Genomic DNA, 17,903 nt, shown 5'->3' with positions numbered 1-17,903 from the left:
TCTCTCTCTCTCTCGCTCTCTCTCTCTCTCTCTCTCTCTCTCTCTCCTCTCTCTCTCTCTCTCTCTCTCTCTCTCTCTCTCTCTCTCTCTCTCTCTCTCTCTCTCTCTCTCTCTCTGGACAGCAGTGTTAATTTTGTCAACAAAAATAGTGACTACATATGGTCGTCAACTAAGCTTTCCCCCCCGACGACAATGAGACGTGTAGATCATGTGACACTAACGTGACTAAATTTATTTATGCATTATAGTTGACTACATCTGAGGACACAAAAATTTACTTTAGAAAAACCATGACGAATTATCTCTTAATTTATGTTGACTAAAACAAGATGAGACAAAATAATTATAACTTTTAGAATAATTCACGTCACTTATTATTTCAGCATTTCCAATTTCCGTTTCCGGCTAATCGATAGCTTAGCTCCGCACCGTTTATGGCCCACTAAAAGCCAAGCTATGCGAGGCTAAAAACCGCGTCCCAGGTCTCTCTTGACTACACCTAATACCAATAACCATGAACGGAATCTGCTACTCTCTCAACACTTCTGCAGCAGCCGAAGAGTTCTACCAAAAGAACATAGCATTTAAGACGACGTAGGCTAAAGAGGATGGCTAGGCTGCGAGAAGAGCTAATAGCCTGGAACCTATATCCCGGACACAGGCTTGCTCTCCCCTGTAGATACTAGGGGTGGGAATCACCAGTTTCATCACGATACGATACGATATCGATTCTTTGGACAACGATACGATATTTGCCGATATCACAAAGTCTGCCACGATACGATACGATTCGATTCAGGTGCCTGCGATCGATATGAGGCGATATTATGTGCCCATTTAACACAATCAGTCACATTTAGATCAACAAAAAAAGGCTACAGAAATATCAATTGATGTTTTTATTTTTGAGCTCTTCCAGACATTTAAATGAAAAACAATCTATTGTTTTTAATACAAATAGACCTCCTGTTCACTTTTTATATATTGAGCTTTAAACTTTAAGTAAAATGTTTTGGAACTCACAACACGCAAGCTAAACCCCTTCCTCTCCCAAACTTCCTACAATTGTTTTATGTTGCATGATGATCATGAATACATTTATTATGTATTCATGTTAAATATCAACATTATCTGTCCATCCTCAGTAACACACACACACACACACACACACACACACACACACACACACACACACACACACACACACACACACACACACACACACACACACACACACACACAACACACACACACCCACACACACACACACACACACACACACAGAATGCCTCTCCCCCAGTCCCCCACAGAAAGGTACACTGCAGGGGCGGAGCTAGGGGGTGGCTACCTGGGCTCAAGCCCCGGATGTATTCTGAAAATCCCAGAATCTATTTTAAAAACAATTTTTTTTTTTTTTTTTTTTTTTTACAATTCATCATTGTTACATGAAAATATGTTTGCACCAGATTTAGCAGAAGCTAATTTCTATCTGTGGTCTATCCAGCTGCTAACTGTATTTGAGTGAGTTAAGTCTTGGTGTTATGGTAGACTCAGACCTAAGCTTTAAATCACAATCAACAAGTTGACAAAAACTTAATTCTTCCACCTTAGAAACATAGCTAAAGTACGGCCATTTATAAATCAAAAGGACGCTGAAAACCAGATCCATGCCTTTATCTCAAGCCAACTCGACTACTGTAATGCACTCCTTACCGGCCTCCCGAAAAAATACGATGATAACTATTTTATTGCAATGCACTATTGCATTATGGGATATGTTTGAGAGGGCCCACGGTGATGACATTGATGGACTATCCCACTGCATCACAGACTACATCAGGTTCTGTGAGGAGAGCATCGTACCCACAAAGAGGGTACGCTGCTTCTCAAACAATAAACCCTGGATTAGCAAGGACATTAAACACCTGCTAAACAGGAAAAAGAGGGCCTTCATGGCAGGGGACACTGAGCAGGCCAGGGCTGTCCAAAGGGAGCTCAAAAAAGAGCTAAGGGCAGCCAAGGTCAGCTACAAGGACAGGCTGGAGGGCAGACTACAGGCCAACAACACCAGGGAGGTGTGGGCGGGGGTCAGGAAGATCACTGGTTTCAAACAGCAGGGCACAGCTGTGGAGGGCCCTCCAGAGCGTGCAAACGAGTTCAACTCGTTTTTCAACCGCTTTGACCAGAGTGGCCTCCCCACACCCCTCCCCCCACCCATCGACACCAGCACCAGATCACACCTACAAAGCAGCCCCCCCACCCCCACCCACCCACACCCATCAGCAACGGCAGCCCACCCCCAACACCAGCAGACTGCCCACCACCCCCAACCCTGACGATCACAACCAGTCAGGTCAGTAGGCAGCTCTCCAAAATTAACGTAAACAAGGCCAGAGGACCGGACAACACCAATCCCAGGGTGCTCAAGGTATGTGCAGAGCAGCTGGCAGCACCGCTCCAGCATCTTTTCAACCTCTCCCTGAGGCTGGAGAGGGTGCCCCAGCTCTGGAAGACCTCCTGCATTGTCCCGGTGCCCAAGAAGGGACGTCCCAGCACCCCCAACGACTACAGGCCAGTCGCTCTGACGTCACACGTCATGAAGACGTTTGAGAGACTGGTCCTGCAACACCTCAAGCCCCTGGTGCGTGACTCCCTCGACCCCCTGCAGTTTGCATACCAGGCAAACATCGGGGTGGAGGATGCCATCATCTACATGCTCCACAGAGCGTACACGCACCTGGAGAAGCCGCGCAGCTCAGTGAGGATTATGTTCTTTGATTTCTCCAGCGCCTTCAACACCATCCAGCCGTCACTGCTAGCGGAGAAGCTCTCTGCGATGCAGCTGGAGCACGGCTTGGTGGCCTGGATCAAGGACTACCTCACTGAGAGGCCACAGTACGTCAGACTAAAGGACAGTCAGTCTGACGTACTGGTGAGCAACACCGGCGCCCCCCAGGGAACTGTGCTGTCACCCTTCCTCTTCACCCTCTACACCTCAGATTCTGCCGCAACTCCAGCGGGTGCCACCTGCAGAAGTTCTCAGACGACTCCTCCATCGTAAGCTACATCACCGACGATGATGAGGAAGAGTACAGAGCACTGGTGGAGAGCTTCGTGGGGTGGAGCGACAGCAACCACCTCCAACTCAACACCAGTAAGACCAAGGAGCTGGTGGTGGACTTCCGGAGGGGCAAGAAGAGGCCCCCCCCGTTTCCCATCTCCATCCGAGGGGTGGATGTGGAGATGGTGGACTTATACAAGTTCCTTGGGGTACACCTGAACAATAAACTGGACTGGTCGGACAACACAGAGGCCCTCTACAGGAAGGGACAGAGCAGGCTGTTCTTCCTGAGGAGACTCAGGTCCTTCAATGTGTGCAACAAACTGCTGCAGTCTTTTTACCAGTCTGTTGTGGCCAGCATCCTCTTCTATGCTGTGGCATGCTGGGGAGGCTACATCAACTCAAGGGACACCAACAAGCTCAACAAGCTGGTGAGGAAGGCTAGCTCCGTGGTGGGAGTCGAGCTACCTAGACTTGAGGTGATGGTAGAGAGGGGGATGATAAGGAAGCTGGATGCCATCATGGAGAACCCCTACCACCCCCTCTACGACGAGCTAGTCAAGATGAGAAGCTCGTTCAGCCACAGACTCATCCCCCCCCGACACTCAACTACCGCCTCGGACAGTCCTTCATACCAGCGGCCATCAGGCTCCACAACAGTGGGCAGCGACTAGCAGCCTCCAGGCCCCACAACAGGGGGCAGCGACTGCTACCAGACATTGACCTGGAACTTATAGGAACCCAAGGGGGACAAAGTAGACTACCCTGGTACTTTGATAATGTATACTCAGTAGATAGTAAATTATAACAATACCTCATGCATACTGCACCTTATGTGACACTGTGAATAATGTGAATATTCCTCAGCTAGTCAGATAGTAAATTATATTGACCATATTGATCAAATTGTTTACACTGCCTGTGTTGTCTTTTACTACCTGTATACTGTGTTGTTTTACTACCTGTACCCCTCCCCCCTCCCCCCCATGCTGCTGCTATGATGCCTGAATTTCCCCAAGGGGATCAATAAAGGAATATCTTATCTTATCTTATCTTATCTTATTTTATTGCACTGCACTATTTTACTTTGTATCAGTGAATCATAGACGCCTGGCCATAAGAGCATTCGGAGCATCTCTGCTCTCCCACTATTGAACTTGGGGGAGCAAAGGTATGATCTTGCTCCACCACCTTTTGATTATATGAAAAATATGATATATCCCCCCCCAATATATAAATCTAACCATAACTACGTTATGGTTAACTGAGTTTTATAGTGAAAAGAGCAGCTTTATTGGTCAAGATTGAAGGCTCTATATTGCAGGAAATTGCACGTACAGGTTCATTAAATTCAAAAAAAATCTGTCGTGGAGGGGGTTGTGCCGGACCCCCTCCAAACACCCCTTGCCTGCCCAAAAACTAAAAAAAAATTAAAAATAATAAAAAAAAAAAAAAAAAAAAGGGGGGGGCCCATCTGGGCTAAGCCCCGGATCTCCTACAATCCTAAATCCGCCCCTGGTACACTGCCCAGTGCCCCACCCCTTCTCCTTCCCAATTCCCCTCTCCTCTCTCCTCTCCTCTCACGGTTAGCTGCTTAGCTTAGTTAGCTCACGCTAACGCAACGTTAATTTCGGTATTAACGCGACGTGGGCATAAAGGGAATGGCGAGGATGGAAAGCATGTTAGATGCATTTGACCCCTTGTGGGGAAAAAAACCACAGGCACTTATTCGGGCAAAATAGGCGGACTCTGAAGCAATGCTTTCTAACGTCTACACACGCTGAGCTACTGTTGTTGTTCTTCCGGCCGGGCGGAAATGCTCACGAGGGGATTTTCAAAATAAGAGTATCGCAATATGAATCTATCTTTTTACGTTGCATCGATCCTATTTGATTATTGATAATAGATCGATATATCGATCTGGATCGATGTATCGTCCCACCCCTAGTAGATACTCCTTCGTCTGTGTACACCCATTACTATCAACATTACACATGGATACAACAAGGACAAGACCACGTTCACTTAAAAGGTAATGTTGGTATGAAAAGAAAATACACAGACGAGTACTAACACAGTGAGATGGACCCTACTAACTTGTATAAGTTGTTAATAAATCCCTTTAGCGCTTGAAGTGCACTAAAACATCGTAATGACTTTTTCTTTTTCATATAATGCTGGGTACATGCTCAGTAGAGTTAGAACGCTCCCAGTCTTAGGGGCTGTGATATTTTGTTACCACACTTTATGCACATAGAAGTGCGGTGGCAGGTTCGCTAAGCTAATGTTGCTAGCCGAATGCTCTGATGGAGGCCGCCATTTTAAGTTTTAAGTTTAAAGTGACGTCAGCGATCTACGGTTGTACTCGACGCACAAAAGGGAATGTGTGTGTGACGTGTGTGAAATTTGTACAGTAGGTCCCAGTGAGAATTGCAATCAGTGTGTACTGTGTATGTACACTATCCTAATGTTGCTTTGTTAATATTTCTTTCCATGCATATATGTTCCATTCCATGTCTGACTATTTCTGAATCTATTGACCATTTCAAGGAATGTTTGGTTACTATTGGGCTTCTAGCCTTCTACTGAACTCAGTGGCGGACTGGCCATCGGGACGTTCGGGACGAATCCCGATGGGCCGGGACCAAAGTGGGCTGGTCCAAAAAAAAAAAAATTATACTTTTTTTTTCTTTTTTCTTTTTTTTTTTTACTTTTTTTTTTTTGGCCAGTGTGTGGGCCAGTGTGTGGGCCACTAATGTGGGCCGATGTGTGGGCCAGTGTGTGGGCCAGTGTGTGGGCCAGTGTGTGAGTCGGTGTGTGGGCCACTAATGTGGGCCAGTGTGTGGGCCGGTGTGTGGGCCAGTGTGTGAGTCGGTGTGTGGGCCACTAATGTGGGCCAGTGTGTGGGCCAGTGTGTGGGCCGGTGTGTGGGCCAGTATGTGGGCCGGTGTGTGGGCCGGTGTGTGGGCCACTATGTGGGCCAGTCTGTGGGCCGGTGTGTGGGCCAGTGTGTGAGTCGGTGTGTGGGCCACTAATGTGGGCCAGTGTGTGGGCCGGTGTGTGGGCCAGTATGTGGGCCGGTGTGTGGGCCGGTGTGTGGGCCAGTATGTGGGCCAGTGTGTGGGCCGGTGTGTGGGCCAGTGTGTGGGCCAGTGTGTGGGCCAGTGTGTGGGCCACTAATGTGGGCCGGTGTGTGGGCCGGTGTAGTGTGTGGGCCGGTGTAGTGTGTGGGCCAGTGTGTGGGCCATATGTGGGCCGGTGTGTGGGCCATTATGTGGGCCGGTGTGTGGGCCAGTGTGTGGGCCGGCAATAAAACAATAAACAAGTTGCATAAACTAAATCAGATTAAAAATGATCACAGTTCTGGTTTGCCTTAAGATGCAGTTTAAGATGGGTCTTGAACATGGAGTATGTAGGGCACTCTCTAATCACAACTGGCAGGCTATTCCAGTAGTTACCACTTTTAACAGAGAACACAGTTTTTGCAATGGTAGTATACCGAAAAGGCACCTTACAGTCCCCTCTACTGATGGCCCTGGTGGTAATGCCAGTGTCTGCTTTCTGTTGGATGAACTCATTCAATGGGGGAGGGGCAAGTCCATGCAGAACCTTGTACATGAAGCAAGTATATTTGAAAACTTGGAAATTTTCGAAACTTAGCATGTTATGTTTTTCTAAAACATTACAGTGATGAAATGAAATTTGTTTCCTATCAAATACTTTTATGGCTTTTTTGTAGAGTAATTATATTGGTGTAAGAGTAGTGACATATAAAAGAGACCAGTTGATAAAACAGTAGGCCTACTCGATGTGTGATAAAATCATTGAATGCAGAAACATCCTTGCAGCATTAACTGGCAGGCAGGGCCTGATCTGCCTGAAGTTTTCGATGTTAAACTTGACTGTTTGTCACTTTCTTCACATGACTTTTTGAAGGTCAATGTAGAGTCCAATGTGACCCCAAGATACTTGAATTAATGTACAATGTCCAGCTCCGCCTCTCCCAGAAACACATTAGAGTGAGTGACCTCTCCTGGTGACTTTGTGAACATCATACACACTGTTTTCTTGATGTTAAGTGAAAGACATGCTTTTGTTAGCCAGTCTTGAATGAGACATGAGACATCAGTGAATGAGATTCACGTTTCCTCCCAACCGCGAGTAGGCCTAGAAGCGCAGAAATGGAGAATGCAAAAAAAGAAAGGGTGGAGCTGAAAAAGCTAGAATTAAAAAACTAAAATTGCTAGTAAAAGACGCAGAACAATGTTCTAAAATTACAGACATGTTTACCCGCTGCTGCTGCTAATGATGATGAAGTTCAAGTGGAAGGAACCAACAGTAACATGACAGGTGCATGCAGTAGCCTAGTGCATATTCTACTGTTGGTGTCTGCCGGTTAATGAGGGCTAGCTAGCCTATACTAGATCTTGCAGTGATTTCAGTCATTCTATTACAAGACAATGTGCTTTCCGTATTCCTGATTCCTTACAGCACGTGGACGTAAATAGTTGTGACTCGTGATGTTTTTTCTCTGACTAAAAGTTTAGTTAGCAATGTTAGGACTAGTGCCCACCACAGCATCAGAAGCTAAAGTGCTAACCTAGAGAGCCAATCAGAACCTAGGACGGGCTGCAAATTAATCGGCTTAATCGACACCGATTAATTTGCAGCCCGTCCTAGGTTCTGATTGGCTCTCTAGGTTAGCACTTTAGCTTCTGATGCTGTGGTGGGCACTAGTCCTAACATTGCTAACTAAACTTTTAGTCAGAGAAAAAACGTCACGAGTCACAACTATTTACGTCCACGTGCTGTAAGGAATCAGGAATACGGAAAGCACATTGTCTTGTAATAGAATGACTGAAATCACTGCAAGATCTAGTATAGGCTAGCTAGCCCTCATTAACCGGCAGACACCAACAGTAGAATATGCACTAGGCTACTGCATGCACCTGTCATGTTACTGTTGGTTCCTTCCACTTGAACTTCATCATCATTAGCAGCAGCAGGGGGTAAACATGTCTGTAATTTTAGAACATTGTTCTGCGTCTTTTACTATACTAGATCTTGCAGTGATTTCAGTCATTCTATTACAAGACAATGTGCTTTCCGTATTCCTGATTCCTTACAGCACGTGGACGTAAATAGTTGTGACTCGTGACGTTTTTTCTCTGACTAAAAGTTTAGTTAGCAATGTTAGGACTAGTGCCCACCACAGCATCAGAAGCTAAAGTGCTAACCTAGAGAGCCAATCAGAACCTAGGACGGGCTGCAAATTAATCGGCTACTAATATTATAATAGTAAATACTAAAATAAAATACTATTATGTTCCCTTCCAAATTTTCATGTTGATATAATATTGGTAATCTAATTGATTGAATTGATTAGTTGCCATTTTACATGCTTAAATAAGATGTACCTTAGAATTCCCAACTGTTAGCCATGTTCTCGATCTGTATATGATTAGTCTCATCTACATGTTTGTAAATAACCACAGCTAACTAGCTTAAGCTAACAACTAGGTCAACTACTACCCCGTAGTTAAACATATGTGATTGCATATAACAGCTAACTGCTACAGCTAAGTTGGTAGTTAGCCTATTCCATTAATGTTGAATGTATTTATGAAGGTTGTTGATGGTGGTTGGCGCTGATTAGCAGACATGATTCCGTCAGTCTGCCACAGGGCAGCTGTGTTTGCTGATGCTGCTCACAACCACCAGTAGTGTATGACTGTGTGAGTGTGAATTCTTGATGGTTTCTGTGAAGCGCTTTGTGGAACAATGCTGATATACAGTTAAGAATGAGTAATTTGCTTTTGGTTTTTAAGAAAAATTTGTAAAGCTATTTTTGAAAACTACAGGGGTGAATAATACTGTTTTCTTTTGCTATTTTCTTTTAGAATACTGTTTTGGAGTCTTAATTATTTTTGTTTTTTTTTATCCACTTTTTCTCCCATTTTCTACATTTTCTCCCATCCCAATTTCGTATCATCCAATTCAACCCTCCCCTGTCACGAACGCTGTTTCTTGCCTCCCACAAGCCGGCTGCAATGTGGACTAAGTCATACAGTACATAGCACAAGTCCCCTCCGGTACTTGAGGTAACAGCAGTCGCATCTTTTCACCTGCGCAGCTCGATCTCTCAGTGGCGAGGAGTAACGCGTGGGAGGCTCACGCTGCCCCCGACACTTCCTGATTCTACTGCGCAGGCACACCAACCGACCTGTAGGAGTCGCTGTCCACAACGCCCAATCCCCACCCATCAGTTTCCCACCCCCTAATACGGCCAATGTGTATTAGTATGAACGACCAGCTAAACTGAAAGCAATGTGGAGCGCTGGGCTCGAACAGGCGAGCCCAGCGTCTCCAGTATTTGTGGTGAGCGCCTTGCCCACTACGCCACGTAGCCGCCAATTTTTTTAATTTGCATTATGCTTCAGTCTGTACCTTTTCAGTCACTGTAAAATCAAATATTGTTAAATGATGGGGTATATTGTATTGTGTGAGATGATGACTGAATAAACTACTACTACTACTACTACTACTACTACTTTGGGTGTTTTCAAAAGGCTGAAAAACGCTGTATGAATTCAAGCCATTATTATTGATTGCTGATGTTCTTCTTATGCAGTTGACTCTGAGGAAAGAGAGAGCGCCCAATCCAGCACAGCTGACCCTGAGGGGAGAGAGAGCGCCCAGTCCAGCACAGCTGACCCTGAGGGGAGAGAGAGAGCCCAGTCCAGACAGACAGACAGACAGACAGACAGACACACAGAGAGAGAGACAGAGAGAGAGAGACACAGAGAGAGAGACACACAGAGAGAGGGAGAGACAGAGAGAGAGAGACACACACACACAGAGAGACACATACATAGAGAGAGAGAGAGAGAGAGAGAGAGAGAGAGAGAGAGAGAGAGAGAGAGAGAGAGAGAGAGAGAGAGAGAGAGAGAGAGAGAGAGAGAGAGAGAGAGAGAGAGAGAGAAAACAGGCTCTTGGAATGGGTGTCTGGGAGGAAGTGGGGGGTCTTTCAATGTTGATTAAACGGCAAGCAACTAATGTCATGAGTGCCAAATTAAAGGACAATAAATCCAATCTAACTGTGTGTAGCACAGACCTTTCTATTAGGGATGCTCGATATTGGCTTTTTTACCGATACCGATATACCGATATTGTCCAACTCTTAATTTCCGATACCGATATCAACCGATATCAACCGATACCGATATATGCAGGGTTTCCCGCCCCAAGAAATGGAATAATTTCAGGTAATTAACATTACATATCTCTTGTTGTGGAATTAACACAACATTATGCATACTTTTGACAATAAATAAAATCAGAATTGGTTCTTACTTGCTTGCCTGGGTAAATAAAGGTTATAGAAATGTAAATAAAATATTATTTCTTTAAAACCGATACCGATATTTTTCGATATCACATTTTAATGCCGATATCGGCCGATAATATCGGTAGGCCGATAATATCGGACATCCCTACTTTCTATGGATCAAAACCTCAATATTATTATGGTGTAGTTAATACTTCATGTATCCTTAATCCCTAGGCTAATGAGGCACTAAGATGTTAGTAAAAAAAAAACATATGCCAATGACGGGAAGTAACGGTATATGTATGTGTGTGTCTGTGTGTGTGTGTGTGTGCACTGTGCATGAGTGCACATCTAGGGGCGGTGTGTAGATTTGGTCTCCCTGATGTTGACTCCTTAGCCACAGCCTTGGGTTGTTTAATACTGGACAAGTGTTTCATAACGCCCGTTGTGTGGGCCGGTTTCGGGGCCGGTGCGTGGGCCGGTGCGTGGGCCGGTGTGTGCGTCTGAATGTCACGGGCTGAATTTGTGTCCCAGTCTGCCACTGACTGAACTTATTGTGAATCAGCTGATAGGGTTTTGGCTATAGACTATACTTAATAAATAGAATTGCATTATTTACAATATAAAAATATAAAATGCTTTTTTTTCATTAGCGAAAACTAGACAAAAATCATCAGTTTTCTGCGACTAGATCTAGACAAAAACAAAAAAGACAAAATCAGGACTAACACTGACTAAGACTAAAATGCTCAGACCTGTAGTTGACTAAAACTGACTAAACGAAAAATAAATGAAGGTGACTAAATATTATAAACGAAAAAGGAGCATTTGACACATGACTAAGACTAAAACTAAAATTAAAATATTAACACTGCTGGACAGTAACTATAACACATGTTCCCCTCTAACCATCCCTTGTTCTTTGACGATGTGTCTTCTGACTGGCCGGTGGTGTACAGAGTTTGATGTCCCTCTACCTGTCTGTCCGTTCCTCCACCCCTCTCTCCTTCCCCCTTTTCTCTCCTTCCCCCTTTTCTCTCCTTCACCATATGTCTCCTTATAGCATGCTGTCATTCCATTTCTTTGTCCATTTGTCCCCATAACCGTCCGTCCATACGTCCTCCTATCCGTACCCCCGTCTCCCTTCTTGCATTCATCCTCCATCCATCCATCACCCAACAATTCCTCCATCATGCATGTATCTAACTATTTATCGATCCACCCATCCATCCATCCATCCCTCCGGTCAATAATTTATTTCTGATTTTTGTTTTTTACATGTTAGCTGTAGTGTGTAAAGCACCCTGTGCATTCGTGCTGTGAAGGGTGCTATATAAATAAAGGTCATTCATTCATTCATTCATTCATTCATTCATTCATTCATTCATTCATTCATTCATTCATTCATTCATTCATTCATTCATTCAATGGCTAGTATGGTTCTACCTCCCTCCCTCCCTACCCCTCTCTCTCCCCCACTCTGCTTCTCCCTTCCTGCTTCCTGCTTCTAACCCCCCACCCCCTCTCTCTCTCCCTCCATCTGTCCATCCATCTCTCAGTGCAGGCAGGCAGACAGGCAGGAGGGCTCACCTTGTTCCCAAGCAGCATGACCACCACATCCTGCTGGGTATATTCATGGATCTCTGTCAGCCATGCCTGGAGAGAGAGAGAGAGAGAGCGAGAGAGAGACAGGGAGAGGGAGAGGAAGAGGGAGAGAGAGACAGGGAGAAGCAGATAGTTGGAGAGAAAGGGGTGGGTAAGGAGCGAGAGAGGTAGAAAGAGAGGGGAGTGGAGGTAGAGAGAGAGGGGGATGCAGGAAGAGAGAGAAAAAGGGAGATAGAGGGGATGTAGATAATGTTAAAATAAGAGCACAGTAGAGGGCAAAGTCAAACAATAGATCAACACAGAGGAAGAGGAGAACATGCTAGATAGTGATGAAGAAGAAGAGGAAAGAGGGAGATAGGAGAGGTGGAAAACATGTGTGTGAAGGAAAGGAGAGAGTCAGAGAGAGAGAAAGAGAGAGAGAAAGAAAGAAAGAGAGAAAGAGAGAGGATGGAGAGGAAGGAGAAAGTTGGGAGAGAGAGACAGAGGAAAGGAAGGAGAGAGATATGATGGAGAGATGTAAGGAAGAACGAGTCATAGAAAAGATACAGAAGGAGAGAGAGGAGGATGATAGAGGATGAGAGACAGGCAGGGACAGAGAGATGGATGGTTAAAAAAGGAGAGCGATAGAGAAACAAAATATTATTTTATTTTCTAGGTATAGTACATTGATGGTTCTTCTCTGCTCCACATCTCATCTCTCTCTCTCTCTCTCTCTCTCTCTCTGGAGAGTAACTATAACACAATGTCACAATGTCATGTCCCCCCCGTGTCTTCTGACTTACAACATGGTGATATTGTGTGTCATATGGTGATATCACAACATGGTGATATAGCATGACATGGTGATATCACAACATGGTGATATAGCATGACATGGTGATATCACAACATGGTGATATAGCATGACATGGTGATATCACAACATGGTGATATTGCATGACATGGTGATATATTTTTTTCCCAGCACAACCTGGACATAGCAATTATCTCCGGTGAACAATTTGGTCTAGCGCGTCAAAGCAAGAGCTTAGTAAACTCCAGCTCACTCAAAATAGAGCTGCCCGACTCTTCACTGCTCTATAAGGAATAATGTGGAGGGAATGCATGCTAGACTGTCGTGGATGAGGGTGGACGAGAGACTAGCATGCAGTTTGATTAGGTTTTTAAAGAACATTTGTACCTTGGGTAAACCCACTCAATTGTATTCTATGTTTTTATCCACCAATGATAGACATGACCATAATACCAGACATGCTTCAAGTAGTCGCTTCACCCTACCTCTGCCTAGAACCAACGCTCTAAAGAAAACTGCAATGTATAGAGCCATAACATACTGGAATAGGATCCCATTACATATTATACGGACGGAAAACAAGGACAGTTTCAAAAAGAAACTCAAAGGAGCCATAATCCGGAAGGAAATCAATATATGTCATGCATGAGTGTAGCTGCAGCCATGTTATCCAAAACTTCTTCTGATTACTTTGTGTGTTTTTTCTTTTCTTTTTAAAGGTATGGTGAAATTGATGTTTTAGTAACATTGATGAGCATTCTAAAAGCAATTCTTAAAAAGATTCAATTTTAAAAACAATCTTAAATTGTATTTAACACTGTATTTTGTATTTTGTTTTGTTTTGTTTTTTTTGTTTTCTGTTTCTTTGCTTGCATGTGATTTTAACCATCTTAATTGTTAGTTTCATTGTGTATTGTATGTTGAGTAGTGACTTTTAATAATTCTGTTTTGCAATAATTGTTTTTGTATGTTTTTTTTGTGTGGACCCCAGGAAGACTAGCTGGTTGCCATGGTACCAGCTAATGGGGATCCGTAATAAAATCAAATCAAATCAAATCTCCGGTGAACACAGAAATAACCGCTTGCTGTCCTGCTCTCCAGACATGACAAGATGCTCGTACCTCTTGCCCAATGCCTCTGGGTCCCAGAGGACTGAGGATCTAATTGATCAAATCACTTTTAGTTCTAGTCAAGATAGTAGTTAAAAAAAAATTATTTACTGATCAAAGAATAAATTCTGCAAAAATAGACAGTTCACAAGATATAGAATATTCTCGAGAATAGGACACCCGTATGTCTCGCACACACAGTCTGAGTTCAAGTTTCAAGTTCAAGTGTCTTTATTATTTGTCATACAGAAATACAGAATACTTTGCATGAAATGTTTCTTTCTGTTTTGCTCTTGAGAGTGTGCTAGATAACATGATAGTATAAATAAGTATAATACGTATAAAATAGAAAGTCAAGAAGTCAAGTAAAAACAAGTGTAAACAACAGAATTGTTCAGTATACCTCTATATACATCTGGTACAAACATGGTGAGGTATAGCTTAGCTTGTGGTGCCACTTGTGGTGGTGAGGTGCAATAAGGAATATGAATGAGAGATGTGCAATTTCCTTACCAATAATATAATAAATATAAAGTGTAAATTGTGGTAAAGTGGGTGACAGTGTGTGTTATTAAAGTGAGTGTGTGTGTGCTGTGGGGTGTGTTGATGCCTGTTATTGTTCATTGTTCAATCATTGTTCATTGAGCATTGTTCTGATGCCAGTTAGCTTTCTTACGATTCACATGAGAGCTCTAGGACCCAGAATGCACAGAGGTTTTATACTTCATTCAGTGATTTAGATGAATGGTCACATCCGTTGTCATGCGAGTCCATGTTGATCTTCTTGGTTGAGCTGCTGTTAGCGGTTTCATTTCCCTATTAGTCATAAAGGAGTGATCATTAAGGTTCCAAAGAAAGCAGACTATTGTGGTATATTCTTAAATCATACTTTAGATTAATCATAGTACAATGAGGTTGTTATCTGGAAGGAGGAAAAGATCATAAGTGATAGAATTTGGTCTCCTCATCTGACTTCCAATATAGCCAGCAAGGAATAAACGTGCAGTCAGACCACAGAGTTCGAATTCAACTCATGTATCTATTTGCCGAGAGGCCAAAAGGTGGATAATGCATCAGTTAATACAGGAATTATTCATCATTTTTCATAAGACTTGATTGTACAAAAGGATTGATGCGGTTACATAATCAAATAGCCCAGTCACGGTGGCTCTTCACATCAAAGACAAGTTTGCACATAAAATAAGTCATGTTTATCAATGGAATAGAGAATAGTCTGAGCATTTCACATGAGTAAAACCTGGTCAACAGTGTGGTATAAATATTGCTGGCTATATTGAAGTCAGATGAGGAGACCAAATTCTATCACATATGATCTTTTCCTCCTTCCAGATAACAACCTCATTGTACTGTGATTAATCTAACGTATTGAATTTAAGAATACCACACTATCCAATTGTAACAATTGGAGGTTGTAACAATTGGAGGGGCATCACACTTCTTTCTGTTCCCAGCTAAATATTCTGTAAAATCATTAAACACTGTATTACATCAGCAGTTGACAAAGTACTCCACGATGAACAAGCCGGTTTAGGAAAGGAAAGGGATATGCATCGACCAGATCTTCACTCTCAGGAACATCATTGAGCAGTGCAGTGAATTGCAACGACAGCTTTACATAAACTTCATCGACTTCCAGAAGGCTTTCGACAGCATCCACCGTGATAGTCTCTGGAAGATCACGAGAAGCTATGGAATCCAGTGGCGGCTGGTGAATTATTCTCCAGGGGGGCGCTATACCAAACATTTTGCAAACATGTACCAAGGCACGCATTGGCGAATATTATCACCATTTGCCATCAATCAATATATGATCACAGTCAGTCAAATGCAGCCACATTTCCAATAGCCCTACACAAACACGCACAGCGCTCTCTCTCTCTCTCTTTCTCTTTCTCTTTCTCTCTCTCTCTCTCTCTCTCTCTCTCTCTCTCTCTCTCTCTCTCTTTCTCTCTCTCTCTCTCTCTCTCTCTCTCTCTCTCTCTCTCTCTCTCTCTCTCTCTCTCCTCTCCTCTCTCTATCTCTCTCTCAGATCCATCCAATAATAATCACATATGTGTATCTTGTCATTTTAAACAAGTTACCATTATATTGTCCGGGTGATTATGCCCCCCCGCGGCGAAATTAATTAGTTAGTTCCCCCTCACAACAACAGAGCATCGCTCTAACAGAGAGAGAGAGAGAGAGAGAGAGAGAGAGAGAGAGAGAGAGAGAGAGAGAGAGAGAGAGAGAGAGAGAGAGAGAGAGAGAGAGAGAGAGAGAGAGAGAGAGAGAGATCGCGACTCACTTGTTTAGTTGAAACGCGCCTCGGTCCAGCAGAGCTTGATAAAGTGTATATGTCCACTGTCCAGACTGTTGATGTCCATGTCCATGTCCACTGTCCAGACTGCATCCAGCTAGCCATATAGCTTGTTGTTGTTGTTGTAGCAGAGCGTATTTCCTAGTAGCCCCTAGAGGTGATTAGGGACGCGATGTCACGTGCCAATAGAGTGACTACTTCGGGCACTAGAGCAAGCGCCCTCGGGTATCGTATTTGACAGTGCTGTTGTACGTACGTATTTATTTACGTACGTATGTATTTGCATTTTGCCCTGTGAGTTGCGCACTGACAGCAGAGCTGAGATGAAGCGCCCATGAAAAGGGAGTGGAGGGGGCTAGGGGGCGTGAATACTTTCCCCAAGGCAGTTGTATCAGGCCGCGTAAACCGAACACGGAAGGACAACTGCCTTGGGGAAAGTATTCACGAGGCCGGGGGATGAATAGGACACGCAAATTATTTCTTCTTCTTCTTTTAACCAGGGGGGGCGGCGCTCTAGCGCCCTCTATGGACCAGCCGCCACTGATGGAATCCCCTCCCATATAGTTACTGTCATCAAACTGTTTTACACCGGTTTTTCTTGCACTGTGGGAACAAGCACCAACAGTTTTGAAGTAGGATCCGGAGTCCACCAAGGATGTGTGATGTCAGCATTACTTTTCAACCTTGCAATAGACTGGGTTATGAGGAGAACCACAGAAGACAAGGCAAGAGGGATTAGTTGGACCCTCTATTCCACCATTGAAGACCTTGACTTTGCGGATGACCTAGCCCTTCTGTCACATACACAAACACATCTCCAGGAAAAGACAGACACACTATGGCCAACAAGTTGGACTGATTGTAAACAACAATAAAACCAAAGTCATGCCCATCAACACATATAACAATAGAGGAACAGGTCTTGGAAAATTCTGATAATTTCACATACCATGGAAGCATCATTCACCATGATGGGGGAGCAAGTAAGGACATCCAAAACCGGATTAACAAAGCATACACAACCTTCATAAATCTGGGGGCGGCTAAGTGGCGCAGTGGGCAAGGTGCTCGCCACTAACGCAGGAGATGCTGGGTTCGAGCCCAGCTCTCGGCATTGCTTCCGGCTTGGCTGGTCGTTCATACTAATACAATTGGCAGTATTAGGGGTGGGAAAGCCGGTGGGTGGGGATCGGACGTTGTGGACAGCGACTCCTACAGGTCGGTTGGTGCGCCTGTACAAGTTTCAAGTTTTCAAGTTTCAAGTTTCAAGTTTCTTTAATAGTTGTCATATAGAAGTACAGAATACTTTTATACAAAATGCTTCTTACTGTTACGCTCCAGAGACTGTGCTAGACAAGATAAGTATGAAATAAAATAGTATAGCATGTAAAATAGAAGTAAAAATAGAGGTCACAGTGTTCAGTATAGACATATGTACAATGTTTGATGCAGAATAGAAGTAACTGAGTTACCATACAATATACAATATACTATGCAATGTACTAATATACAATACTATATAGTGCAAAGCAGAAATGGGATGAGGTACAATTTAGGTACAATTTACAGTAAGGTGTACGAGTTGTAGTGCAAATCCTTTACCAATAAATATAAAGTGTGTTTATGTGATCTAAAGTGTGGAGAGTGGGTGCTGCAGTGTGTTGTTTGTTTAAAGTGAGTGTGTGCGT

At 43.8% G+C, this 17,903-nt stretch overlaps 1 protein-coding gene across 2 annotated transcripts in view; it reads right to left on the bottom strand.

Moving 5' to 3' along the window:
- Nucleotides 1–17,903, bottom strand: part of rab26 (RAB26, member RAS oncogene family) — a 471,946-nt gene that overhangs the window by 11,610 nt on the left and 442,433 nt on the right. For both annotated transcript variants that reach the window (XM_084323367.1, XM_084323368.1), the window contains one exon: nucleotides 11,982–12,047. In XM_084323367.1, the coding sequence (XP_084179493.1) occupies nucleotides 11,982–12,047 (66 nt within the window). The remainder of the gene's footprint in view (nucleotides 1–11,981; nucleotides 12,048–17,903) is intronic.

The sequence above is a fragment of the Notolepis coatsorum genome, assembly GCF_963971535.1.
Source record: "Notolepis coatsorum genome assembly, chromosome: 10".
NCBI classification, from domain to species: domain Eukaryota; kingdom Metazoa; phylum Chordata; class Actinopteri; order Aulopiformes; family Paralepididae; genus Notolepis; species Notolepis coatsorum.
The sequence above is the reverse complement of the archived record's forward strand: the minus strand, read 5'-3'. Positions and strand labels throughout refer to the sequence as shown.